Below are 12,050 nucleotides of genomic sequence, written 5' to 3'. Positions count from 1 at the left end.
TTCAAGAAAAGAGGAACATACGAGTAGGAATCCGTGGACTTAAAAGCGCTAAGATACACAAAACAAAATTATATTTTCAAGACGAGTAAGTATTATTCGATGTAAGAAATAGAAAAATTTTAAAAGAATCAAGTAAGAATACAAACGTGTATATTTCGAAGGAATTTGACACTTGTACGATAAGTACATAATATAGGTTTAGGTACAATATGGAAAGAAAAAAACAGTCAAGTAGAGATAGGTAAGGTAGGTAATGAGAATAAGTACAGAATAAAAGACCAAAATACGAGCTTGACAACAACATGGTTCTGGTCGTTTTTCAAAACTATCTTATGGTTAGATTTAAAAAATAAGGTAAACTAAAATAATGTAAGTAAGTAAGTAAATACTTAATAATACACGAATATTGTAAGTTTTGAACTCGACGAATATTTTCATATTAAAATTGAGGTAATTTTCAATTATGAATTCAATAGACGATAAAAGATAAAAAAATCGATAATTTTATTGATGATCTAATAGAGACAATCAAAGCACAAAAATTAGCTCATCTCGATAAGATACCTATAATATGTATTATGATTGGATGGTTGGTGGGAGGATGGTTGGGGGAGGGGGGAGAGAAAATTTTCGAGGCATTTATCGAACTTCTTTTCCTCTGCTTCATTTAGCATAATTCATGCCCCAAATAATGATTAAAGTACTTTTTCAAATAAGTAGGTATGTATTTCATTTTCAAATTTGACATTTTTTTGCATTCTCAAAGATTTTGGGCCCTTCTCTCTCCTTCCTTACTTCCTTCATCTGAGGTCAAAAATATTCTTTCAGGCTCTCAATTTCAGAGCAGGAAAAAACCTTATCATCCCCCCTCCCCTCAAAGAAAAGTTCAAAAATATCGAAAAATTGACAACAAAAAAAATAAAAATAAAAGAATTTGAAAAAAATGGAATTTTTTTAGGTCAAAATTATTTAAGTACAAAATCTATCAAGGTTACTACATTGAAATTTTTGAATTAAGTATGGAACATTATTACTTGAAAAACAAAAAAAAGTAATCGAAATTTTTCATTTCAAAAAGGTTTTTTAAACAATAAAAAACTAATTTAGGTACCTACATCGATTTTTTCTCAAAACACAAATGCAACTTCAATTTAGCGTCTGCTTACACCTCATGAAGTTGTTGGATTTCATGAGAAAATAATTCCCTATTCATTGATTTTCCTCAAAGTCTGAAAAAAGTGATGCATGGAAGCATTCCAAAAAAATAAAAGATGACATGAAAAATTTTCCATAACAAATTCTCCAGTTTTTGCGTCGGAATTTTTTTAAATAGATGCACTTCCTAGAAAAACCTTTGCAGGTCCATTAAGCATTATTGGTCTCCCTCTATAAAGCCCCAAAAAGTAGGGAAAAAAATAATAATAAAACCACAAACATTTTATAAAAAACATATATCACTTCTGCGTCAAAACTGTTCTAAATAATCCATGTTTCAAGAAAGAAATAACAATTTTTCTCAATTCTGAAGAGTTTCTTACAAGAAATCTAACATTGTTTGAGGGCTAACAAGGGATCCTCTTGAGATGTTCGCCCCCAATTTGAACGGGACCGCGATTTTTTGAAAGATCATGGTCTAAAACCCACAAAACTCAATGTTCAACTGCCCAACTTCATAGCTCGATTTTTGGCGAATGTTTCAAAATTCAAAATTGACTATTTTTGGTGATCTATACTTTTAAAAAAAAAATACGTGCATGATCAGTAAAAATGATCAAAATAAATCCTAAAACTGATACTTATTAATTCCCCAAATCCAAATTTTGCCATTTCCAGCCATTCTGGAGCCTCCAGCGCGATTTTTCAATTTCTCCAGAATTTTAAATTTGCTCCAGGAGACGTGAATATGAATTTGGGCAGCTAAAAATCAAGTCATGTGTGTTATGCTCGACTTGTTTAACGAGTTTAACCACATTTGAGCCGATTCTGGAGGGGACACCTCAAGAGTGGTTTTTTGACCAGCTTTTTTCGTAATAAAAATATCCAAAAATTAAAGGAAGGCTCCAGAAAGGCTGGAAATGGCGAAATTCGCTCTCGTGGGGTTAATTAATGACAAAATACGGCGAATCGCGCAATTTTTTAACATTTTCTGGCAAACGAGAAATTTTTGATTTTTGGATATTTTTGTTTTGTAAAAAAGCTGGTCAAAAAACCACTACTTGAGGTGTCCCCTCCAGAACTCTGCTCAAATGTGGATAAATCCGATAAACAGGTCGAGTATAACACTCAACTTGATTTTTAGCTGCTCAAGTTCATATCCACGCCTTCTGGAGCAAATTAAAAATTCTGGAGAAATTGAAAAACCGCGCTGGAGGCTCCAGAATGGCTGGAAATGGCGAAATTAGCCCTCGTGGGGTTAGTTCATGGCGAAATACTGCGATTCGCGTAAATTTCAAACATTTTCTCGCACACGGGAAATTTTTGATTTTTGGATATTTTTATTTTGTAAAAAAGCTGGTCAAAAAACCACTCTTGAGGTGTCCCCTCCAGAATCGGCTCAAATGTGGATAAATTCGATAAACAGGTCGAGTATAACACACAACTCTATTTTTAGCTGCCCAACTTCATATTCACGCCTTCTGGAGCAAATTAAAAATTCTGGAGAAATTGAAAGATGGCGCTGGAGGCTCCAGAATGGCTGGAAATGACGGAAATTGGATTTGGGGAATTAATATCAGTTTTGGGACTTATTTTGATCATTTTTACTGACCATGTATGTACTTTTTTGAAAAAAGTATAAATCACCAAAAACAGACAATTTTGAATTTTCAAACGTTCGCCAAAAATCGAGATATGAAGTTGGGCAGCTGAAAATTCGGTTTTTGGGGATTTAGACCATGCTCTTTCAAAAAATCGCGGTCCCGTTCAAATCGGAGGCGGACACCTCAAGAGGTTCCCTTGTAAGGTTTTTGTTTTAAATTTTTCATCTGGGAAATAATGCAGAGTAATTTTATGAAATATGTAAAGAATCTTGAAAAATTCTGCTATTTCCATTTTTTGGAGCTTTACACGGAGGATTTAACATAATTTAAGAAACTTCCTAATAAAACATCAAAGAGGAATTACAAGGTAAACACTGAAATTTAAAAAAATTTGAACTGTAAAGGGGGAGGGGATTAATGTGAGGACCAGTAGTGAGTTTTTATAGAAAATTGAATTATTTCGAAAATTTTGCAGTAAAAATTCAAGAATTTTCAAGAAGTAAAATTTCTTTAGGTATTAAATAAAAATTTAAATTTTTATACCACTTTATAGGGCTTTCGACATGATTTAATTTACAATTGAGGGTAAAATTCTCGGTTTTATCCCTGAAAACCCAACAAGGGGGGAGGGGAGGAGAGCAAAAAATATTACAAAATTGAAAGAAGAAAATTAAGAGCCTTCTCACCAACGATTTTCGAAATAAAAACCACCATTCTGAAATGAATTTATCATGCTAAAAAACTTGAAACTGTGTTCATCCAGTTTTTTTTTTTTTTTTTTTTTAAATCCTAATCGAATTATTCTCTATATGATTGGGGGGGGGGGGAGGAAGAGGCTCGCAGATCGATTTCTAAAATACCTATTCAAATGAAGGATGCAAGACTTGGATAAAGTTTCATTGTACTCATTCAAACACGCCTTAATATCATTACGATCTACTTAATCAAGAGCTAATTACCTAAATAATTCAAAAATTCCAATTTGAAAATAACTCAATTTTCCCGTTAGTATTTCCCCAATATGCAGTCTTTCAATTTATACGATACCCAAAGCTTAATAACCCATAACGTACCACAGAACTAATTGTGGGTGCATTATACTAAAATATAAGTTATTATAAAATCGTACGATGCTACGATTCTCCATCTTTCATCATTTCGCCACCATAATTATACCACCCTTTCAATGATTTATCTACCACTATGTAGCAGCAGATTATCGAAAAGAATCGTAATAAAATAATAAAACACGAAACACACAAAACACATCCAGCTGCTTTCCCTGCACATCTCTACGAAAAAATTTACCTGATTTCAACATAAAGCAACAAGTATTACCCTCGACATGAGCCGGATACAGGAATAAGAGGATTCAAGCGAGACGTATACCTATCTACTCATCAATTAATCATAATGATCGTATCATTCGTCGGTCGTTAACACATAAAACTCTAAGAATCACTCGATGCAAATATTTATTGCCATTTAAATACACACAAAATCTCAATGATCGCACAACATATAAAAAAAAAACAGAAGGGGAATAGTGTTTGTTTCTCGTTTTTAAAAATACGTAAATTAGAACATAATCAATCGTATTAAAAAGAAAAACTATAAATTAAGAAAAGAAATAAAATAATAAAGAGAAAAAAAACTCTGAGAATAAAAATGCGCTCGAAAAAACGTACGTAACCATTCGTTAAATAATATTTTTCATCATTGCCTTCGATAATAGAAAACCATAAATAAGTAAAAAAAAAAAAGCATCCTACATCTATTCAGACAAACGATCGTTGATAATCTAGTCCAAATCAAGAATAAAAAAATATCTACGTTTTGGAAAAAAAACCAATGGTTACTGCGTCGTCGTCGAGGACCGAGCTATAGGGGGTAGTAAAATAATTGAAGGATCACGATAACATCAACAAACAAAACTCTTAAGTTAGCACTGAGATACCAAGTCATACGTAAATAAAAATCTCAACTTAAATTATACAGTACTTTAAACCTAGAATTGTACGCGGTTTCTCTCTCTATATAAAATAAATTATCATCTTGGAAAAAGTAAAAAGAAAGAAAAAATCAATTACATGCTTTAAAATCGTTCTTTTTTTTTCTAAAAAAAAGTCACCCTTTCTTATCGGCTTGACAGTACAAATCAACGTTGAAAAAAGAAAAAAAATTAAGGCAGGTTTCTATCTTGATTACTACACCTCCAAAATAATCATCACATGTACTCATCCATTCGTTCGTTCACATCGTTTAAAAAAATCATAAATTAAAACACTGATAAAAGGGAAAGAAAAAGAGGAGAGAGGAATAACACCTACACATGATGACGCTTATGTATTATTGAAAAAAAAAAAAATGCGAAATAAGAAAGGAACTATTTTCGCATTTATGGCAACGAAAAAAAAAAAAAAAAAAAAAAAGAAGACTGAAATAAATACTACCAAAGAGAGAGAATTAGGAAAAATAATAAAATAAACGTAAAATCGTAATCGACGGAATCCAGATCCGAACTCGAATATTTTAGGTCATCGGTCCCGGATACGCTGAGAACAACTCGAAGGTAACAGGAATAAGAAGTTCTCTCATATACATCGAGGAATCTGGATGAAAATAAATAGAGTCTTAAGAGAACAGCTAGAGAAAAGCAGCGGGATATTAAGGGCGTCAATGAGAAATACGACAGAGATAAAAGATGGAAAGAGAAAATACATATAATCAAACTTATGTAGAAAAAAACGCTTAATTTTTTTCTCAAAAAAATCGCTTAATTAAAAAAAAATGATAAAAAGAAAGAAAAAAAGAAAAAAAAATTAAAAACATACAATCGAGTCATCGTATTAGGCGGTTTTTTACGGTCATACAAAGATACACACACATATTTTTTTAAGTGAGGATAACGTTACTCAATACGGAGCGAACTTATTACGATCCATTTTCGATTTATCTCCGGATGGACTTCGGACACGTGAAGAATAAGATTTGGAACGATGGACTCCGGTAGTTTGTACTGGACGGGAAGCGGCGTTGTTCACATTGCCTAACAGATCGGTCAAGCCGCCTAATGCGGATAAGCTAGACAATGCGTTCAAGGCTCCCGGTTTCGAGAGTAACTGGGCCAACGGGAGCGCTGACGCGAGAGGAGAAGGATTACCCGACGAAGATGAGGATCCACCGGAATTAGATTGATTTTGGGCTTCGAGATTAGCTTTCTGAAGATCGACGCTGCAGGAAAAAATAAATAAAACAAGAAAATAGGAGAAAAGCTCTGATGATCATACAACACAACATTACAACTCTACCAAAAAAAGGTTTTCGCATTCAATGATTTTCTTAAGAGGTATATATTGATTCGCAAGTTTTTCGTTCGTCCATATACTATATTTTTTTTTCTATGCTAACCATAGTACGTAAAAATATAGGTACGTAACGAAATAACAGGGTAATCAAGTAAGTCGTACGATCTATTATGTTACCAAGTTCAAAAAAAAAAAAAAAAAAGGAAACGTTCTATTTCAAAGACGAAAGAAATTGACAAACATGCGCAATTTGGAAAGATTCTCACAGAAGGATAAAGAAATAGAGAGCGAGAGATTTTCAGGCACTGTTATGAAGCTAAATCTTTGACCTCTTCGGCACCATTCAAGATGAAATTGAATTTAATCACCTTCGCCTATCTCCTTCCATTTTCAAAAATTTAATTGGTATTCTACTCCTCGTATTTCAAAATAGGGCTAATTTTTCACGAAGTCAAGTTATTCTTAAAAATTATTCCCAGACATGAAATCCACTATTCAATTTTTTTTAGTGACCAAAATATTGACTATTGTACCCCCCTCCACCTGTCGATCCTTCGGGACAACTTTTTTTGAAGGGGGAGTTCTAAGGAACATTTCTAGCCCTAGTCCTCAACAAAAAAATTGACCCTACTTACAAAATGGCGGACATTTTGATTGACACGTCAACTTGCACAAAAATTTTTAAACTGTACAAAGGCAGATCGAAAGATCAAGCAAAAATTCATCACCTGTCAAAATTTCAAGCGCTAAAAAGCGTTTTTCGATTTTTGGTGAATTTTTGAAAATCAAATTTTGGCCAAAAATGAGGGGAAAAATCAAAATTTTACCAACTTGACCCACAAAGCTGAAATTTGGGATATACCCTATTTTCGACCTGCCAAATCAATTGGAAACTGTTTCAACCCGTTTTGAGCAGTTCTGGAGCCTCCAGCAGATTTTTGAAACTCGAAATTCACATAAAATTTCATCAAATGGAGTTGGAAAGCCGAAATTAATTCTGAAAACTAATTTCAATACGCTGTGAAGTCGACTACAGGTAAATTTCAAGTCGTTTTGGAGCCTCCGGCAATTTTTTGAAAATTACTGGAGCCTCCAGTAAATTTTTGAAACCAGAAGATTCCCTAAAATTTCATTGAAATGAAGATGGAAACACCCTCTGAAGACGACTTCTGGTGGGTTCGAGTAATTTTGTAACCTCCAGTGACTTTCATAGAGGTTTCATGACGTTTTTAGGAAAGTCGAAATTTCGAAAAAGTAGCAGAAGCTTCAAAACCACTTGAAACCACCATGAAGTCGATTTCATTGAAATTAGTTTTCAGAATTAATTTCGGCTTTCCAACTCCATTTGATGAAATTTTATGAGAATTTCGAGTTTCAAAAATCTGCTGGAGGCTCCAGAACGACTTGAAATTCACTTGCAGTCGACTTCATAGCGTATTGAAATTAGTTTTCAGAATTAATTTCGGCTTTCCAACTCCATTTGATGAAATTTTATGAGAATTTCGAGTTTCAAAAATCTACTGGAGGCTCCAGTAATTTTCCAAAAATGGCTGAAGGCTCCAAAACGACTTTAAATTCGCCTGCAGTCGACTTCATAGCGTATTGAAATAAGTTTGCAGAATTAATTTTGGCTTTCCTACTTCATTTGATGATATTCAGTGGGGACTTCGAGTTTCAAAAATCTACTGGAGCTTCCAGAAATTTTCAAAAAATCGCTGAGGGCTCCAAAACGACTTTAAATTTACGAGTTGACTTCATCGCGTACTGAAATTATTTTTCAGAATTAATTTCGGCTTTCCAACTCCATTTAATGAAATTTTGTGGGAATTTCGAGCTTCAAAAATCTACTGGAGGCTCCAAAACGACTTGAAATTCACCTGCAGTCGACTTCATAGAGTATTGAAAATAGTTTTCAGAATTAATTTCGGCATTCCAACTTCATTTGATAAAATTTTGTGGGAATTTTGAGTTTCAAAAATCTGCTGGAGGCTCCAGAACTGCTCAAAACGATTTGAAACAGTTTCCAATCGATTTGGCAGGTCGAAAATCAAAATTTTTTATGGTAGTCCTACGTTGGAACGCAAAATCTGCGATTTTGGCTGATCTGTCATTCAAAATGTCTGCCATTTTGTAAGTAGGATCCCTTTTTTTCTGAGTACAAGGGCTAGAAATGTTCCTTAGGCCTCCCCCTTCAAGAAAAAAGTTGTTGTCCCGGAGGATCGGCAGGGGGTGCAAGTGATCCTTATGCGGGCTCCAATAGGGCTAATGTTCACGAAGTCAAGTTAATCTTGAAAAATGATTTTTTTATAAGACAATTTAGTAGAACAATTTTTAAAAAAAATCAGAGATGACTTGAGCAATTTTTTTCAAAAAGAGGAGAGGGCCATGGGCCACGAAGTAAAAATAAATTTTTTGAAAAGTAAACCAATGCGAATAATTCCTTCAATTCAACTTTCACTCATTGGCAATTATTAATTTTGGGCCATGCTGGAGCCTCCAGCAATTTTAAAACCATCTCCAAAAATTTCAAATCGCTCTGGAAGAGCTAAAAATAAACTCGAGCATATATAATTATGGTCGATGCTCATTGGGCACCCGATTGAGAAATTCCAGGAAGTGCTCAAGTTCATTTCTGACCCTTCTAGCACGATTTGAAATTTCTGGAGAAAATTTAAAAATCGCTGGAGGCTCCAGAATGGCTCAAAACTTGCGGTTGTTTCGTTTATGTGTGAAATTTGATAGAAGGAATTATCCTCATTGGTTAACTTGGCTCTGAAAAATTGCAATTTTCAATAAAAATTAAAAAATCCAGCTATCTTGATTTTTTAAAAAAATTTCAAAAAATTCAAAAACCATATCGAAAACAAAATTGAACGAAATTTAAAGACATACAAGACTTTAAACATTTTCCTGATCGAGTTGATATAGAATGACCTAAGAAGGTTCCAGTTGAAAAAAAAAAAAAAAAATAACTTCATAACGATGCCTTCATTAGAGACCAATTCATTGCTTCCTCTCATTTCTAACATGCAGTACTTTCGCAATCGTTAAAACGCATACACAAGCTGGCACTTCGGCTTTTTTCACCAGAAGAAAAAAGGAAACAAATTCTAACATCTTGAAAAATAAAGTATGATCTTAACAATTACCGACAAACGACGATGAAAAAAAAACTATTCGAAACCTTATAAATCATAAGAACCAGGTACCCGAATATTATTAAGCTATCAATCAAAAGCCAAGCTTTCCATCCATTTCGCCACCATCGCGCCTCCGTTATTAAATAAAGCGTCACCGATCGAGTACACAAGCTGCGCACCACCACTCGTTTAATATTAGTCAATATTCTGCAGCACTTTCGTTTCGGGTCCAGAATCGATTCGAAAAGGGTTCAAGACCGAAGTTGATTTTTTTTCAAACGCACATAGCCAATTTGAGGTTCTCAAAGTGTTACCACTGGATTGAGAATTTCGTGAATTCGACAAGTTGAAATCTAATTACCAACGTCGAAAGATTGGACGAATTAACCCAAGCACCGACTAAACTATCACCGAAGTGCTGCAAAATATAAAATTCGAATTTCGCTACGAATTGTCTAATATTTTTTCGAACGTAACTCGAACCGCTGTAAAGCAAATTTAAAAAATCGTTAAGTTCAACTTAACACGCAACTGACCTCATATTAATTAAATATTTCGCAACGGTTATGGCATCGGGGGTTCCTTGAATTGTAATTGGTCGTTCAATACCATCAGGTCCTTCTCTGGTTTCTTCATTACTAGAAATTCTAATTACAGCTCCGCTGATTTGTCTAAACGATGAGAAAATACCACATTAGTAAACCGGTGCATTGAGACGTAAAACGTTACGTTACGAACATTCAAAGTATGTACCTGATTTCTGCGATTTTACTTCCACCTTTACCAATAATGCAACCAATATATTCGTTAGGAACTGTGATTTCTTGTGTTTGAGGAGTACTTTGAACTTTCTTGTTACCAGAACCACGTAACTGACTACTTGCAATGGCAGCTAAAGCTACGAGATTATAATATCAAATTAAAAATGAAGACGGTCACATTTCACTCGTAATATGAAGTATTTTACCAGCAGCATTTAATCCGCCTCCAGCTAGTCCTGATAAGCCTCCGAGACCTGCTAAACTACTTAGACTGGCTAAAGATGCAAGAGGATTCGCAGCTCCTAATTTACTCAGTTGCTAACAAAAAAAAACACTCTCGATGTTAGTAAGAATTTTGAGTAATACGAGAAAAACATGCATTGAAATGGCTCACATCTAATCCGGATAGCCCCAGGCCACCTTGTAAACCACCGGCTAAAAATCCTTGATTATTAGCTGACTTCGGACGATAAGGTACAACTGTGCCACGAGGAGGAGACTGTAGAACAAAAACAGCTCATTAGACACAGCCAAAGGATTCATCGTAGAAAAAAAAAGAAATCTATATCTTACCTCCATTAAGATCAAACACACTTGGTAAATACACTGGGTAATTGTTTCAGGATTACCGGTAATGGTAACCGTACGTTCGGTTGAATTGGGTAACATATCTGAAGCTACTTGTATCGAAGCGCCGCTCGATTCTCTGATTTCTTTTATCTTAGAACCGCCTTTACCGATTATAGATCCGCATTGCGTAGCTGGTACGATTAATTTAAATACTAAAGGCGCCACCATACCACCCCAACTACCATTCTGACGTTCGAAGAACTGAAAAAAATACATGTTTAGAAACACATCTGGACAAATATACGTAACAAATAGCACATGTGTTTTACCTCTTGAACTTTAGCTGTGATGAGTGTAAATGCTTTATAAATAGAATTAAGGTTTCCAGTCACTGTGACGATTCGGTCAGCTGAAGAGCCGTCTGAAATGTGTATTCTTGATCCAGACTACGAAAAGAAAAACACATTAAAATATCTACCTCCATAGAGGTGTTTTTGAAGATATCAATTCTTACTTGTTCCCTGAGTTGTCTGACGAGTTCGCCTTTTTTGCCAATTATACTTCCTACTTCCTACGAATAGAAACAGTTCACCGTTAAGATTCAATAGTTACAGTATGAGTATGATATAATATCAACGATTAAAACTTCAACTCACTTTTCCATGCATCAACACTCGAACAGTCAGTATGAGATCATTATTGTCGTCTCTTTCGCGACTACTGCGGCTGTCACGATCGTATCGTTCGCTACCATTTGACATTGTACTCATTGTTAATCACTAAAAATGAAAATAAAAAATGAAATCAAAACCACATTTTTCAACCAAACAATAATAATCAACTTGTAAACAATGTGCTGCTCTTCACGTGGGAACGTTTCTAAGCATCGGCAAACAATGACGAAAGAATAATTCAACGGAAAATAGACTCGAATAAGATTACTAAACGATTATCGGAGATTATCAAAGCGTATGAAATCTGAACCAAATATAAAATAATTGAATAAACACGATTTCGGGGTAATCGCGTGCTGAGTAGTAGATGAATAAAAACAAGCGGCTAAACGACTTACGTTCTTGTTATACGTTAAATGTTATGAAGATATTGATCCAGTCAATTCTAGAAGCTGTCAATCGGTGAAAAAAAGAGTAAATTTACAATAATTTGTTCAAATAAGTACATTAACGATAATTTTTCTTCGGAAAATTTTTAAAATTGAAACACTCAACAACAAGAAATTGAAATGGAAATGGAATACGGTATTTTTTTTTTGCGAAGTAAAAACAAAACTTTCCGCATTTCACAGAAAAAGTTGAAGGTGAAGTGCCTCCGTGATTTCAAAATGCAGGTGCAAGATTTCGCGTATTTTACGGTAATTTTTAGGTAAATTAAATAATCATTTTTGATTTTTGAATATTTTGAAAATTAAATTTTGAAATTCATTAATTTATTATTTAATTTATTAATTTTATTTTATTTTTTTAAAGCTAAGAGGCGCTTTTGAAGTTTTGA

General features: G+C 34.1%; 1 protein-coding gene across 2 annotated transcripts; it reads right to left on the bottom strand.

Moving 5' to 3' along the window:
• Positions 1-4,217: 4,217 nt before the first annotated feature.
• Positions 4,218-11,803, bottom strand: LOC135840897 (poly(rC)-binding protein 3-like). Of its 2 annotated transcripts, none has more exons than XM_065357646.1 (10): positions 11,611-11,803; positions 11,195-11,317; positions 11,053-11,109; positions 10,868-10,984; positions 10,542-10,799; positions 10,363-10,467; positions 10,175-10,286; positions 9,961-10,099; positions 9,744-9,878; positions 4,218-5,993 (listed from the first exon to the last, which is right to left on the bottom strand). In XM_065357646.1, the coding sequence occupies exons 2-10, from the start codon at positions 11,306-11,308 to the stop codon at positions 5,675-5,677; spliced, it is 1,356 nt and encodes a 451-aa protein (XP_065213718.1). In that variant the 5' UTR covers positions 11,309-11,317; positions 11,611-11,803; the 3' UTR covers positions 4,218-5,674. The 2 variants fall into 2 exon arrangements, with proteins under 2 accessions (XP_065213718.1, XP_065213717.1); XM_065357645.1 differs by having other exon boundaries at positions 9,961-10,105; positions 11,611-11,802.
• Between the last annotated feature and the right edge of the window lie 247 nt (positions 11,804-12,050).

This window comes from Planococcus citri, chromosome 3 (genome assembly GCF_950023065.1).
Source record: "Planococcus citri chromosome 3, ihPlaCitr1.1, whole genome shotgun sequence".
NCBI classification, from domain to species: domain Eukaryota; kingdom Metazoa; phylum Arthropoda; class Insecta; order Hemiptera; family Pseudococcidae; genus Planococcus; species Planococcus citri.
The sequence above is the reverse complement of the archived record's forward strand: the minus strand, read 5'-3'. Positions and strand labels throughout refer to the sequence as shown.

Coding starts and splice junctions, on each gene's coding strand:
- LOC135840897 (XM_065357645.1), bottom strand. CDS start 11,308: ATGAGTACAATGTCAAATGGTAGCGAACGATACGATCGTGACAGCCGC. Junction 9,879..9,960: donor AGTAAAATCGCAGAAATCAG/GTACATACTTTG, acceptor CTCATCGTTTAG/ACAAATCAGCGGAGCTGTAA. Junction 5,994..9,743: donor AAATATTTAATTAATATGAG/GTCAGTTGCGTG, acceptor TTTTTCCTGCAG/CGTCGATCTTCAGAAAGCTA.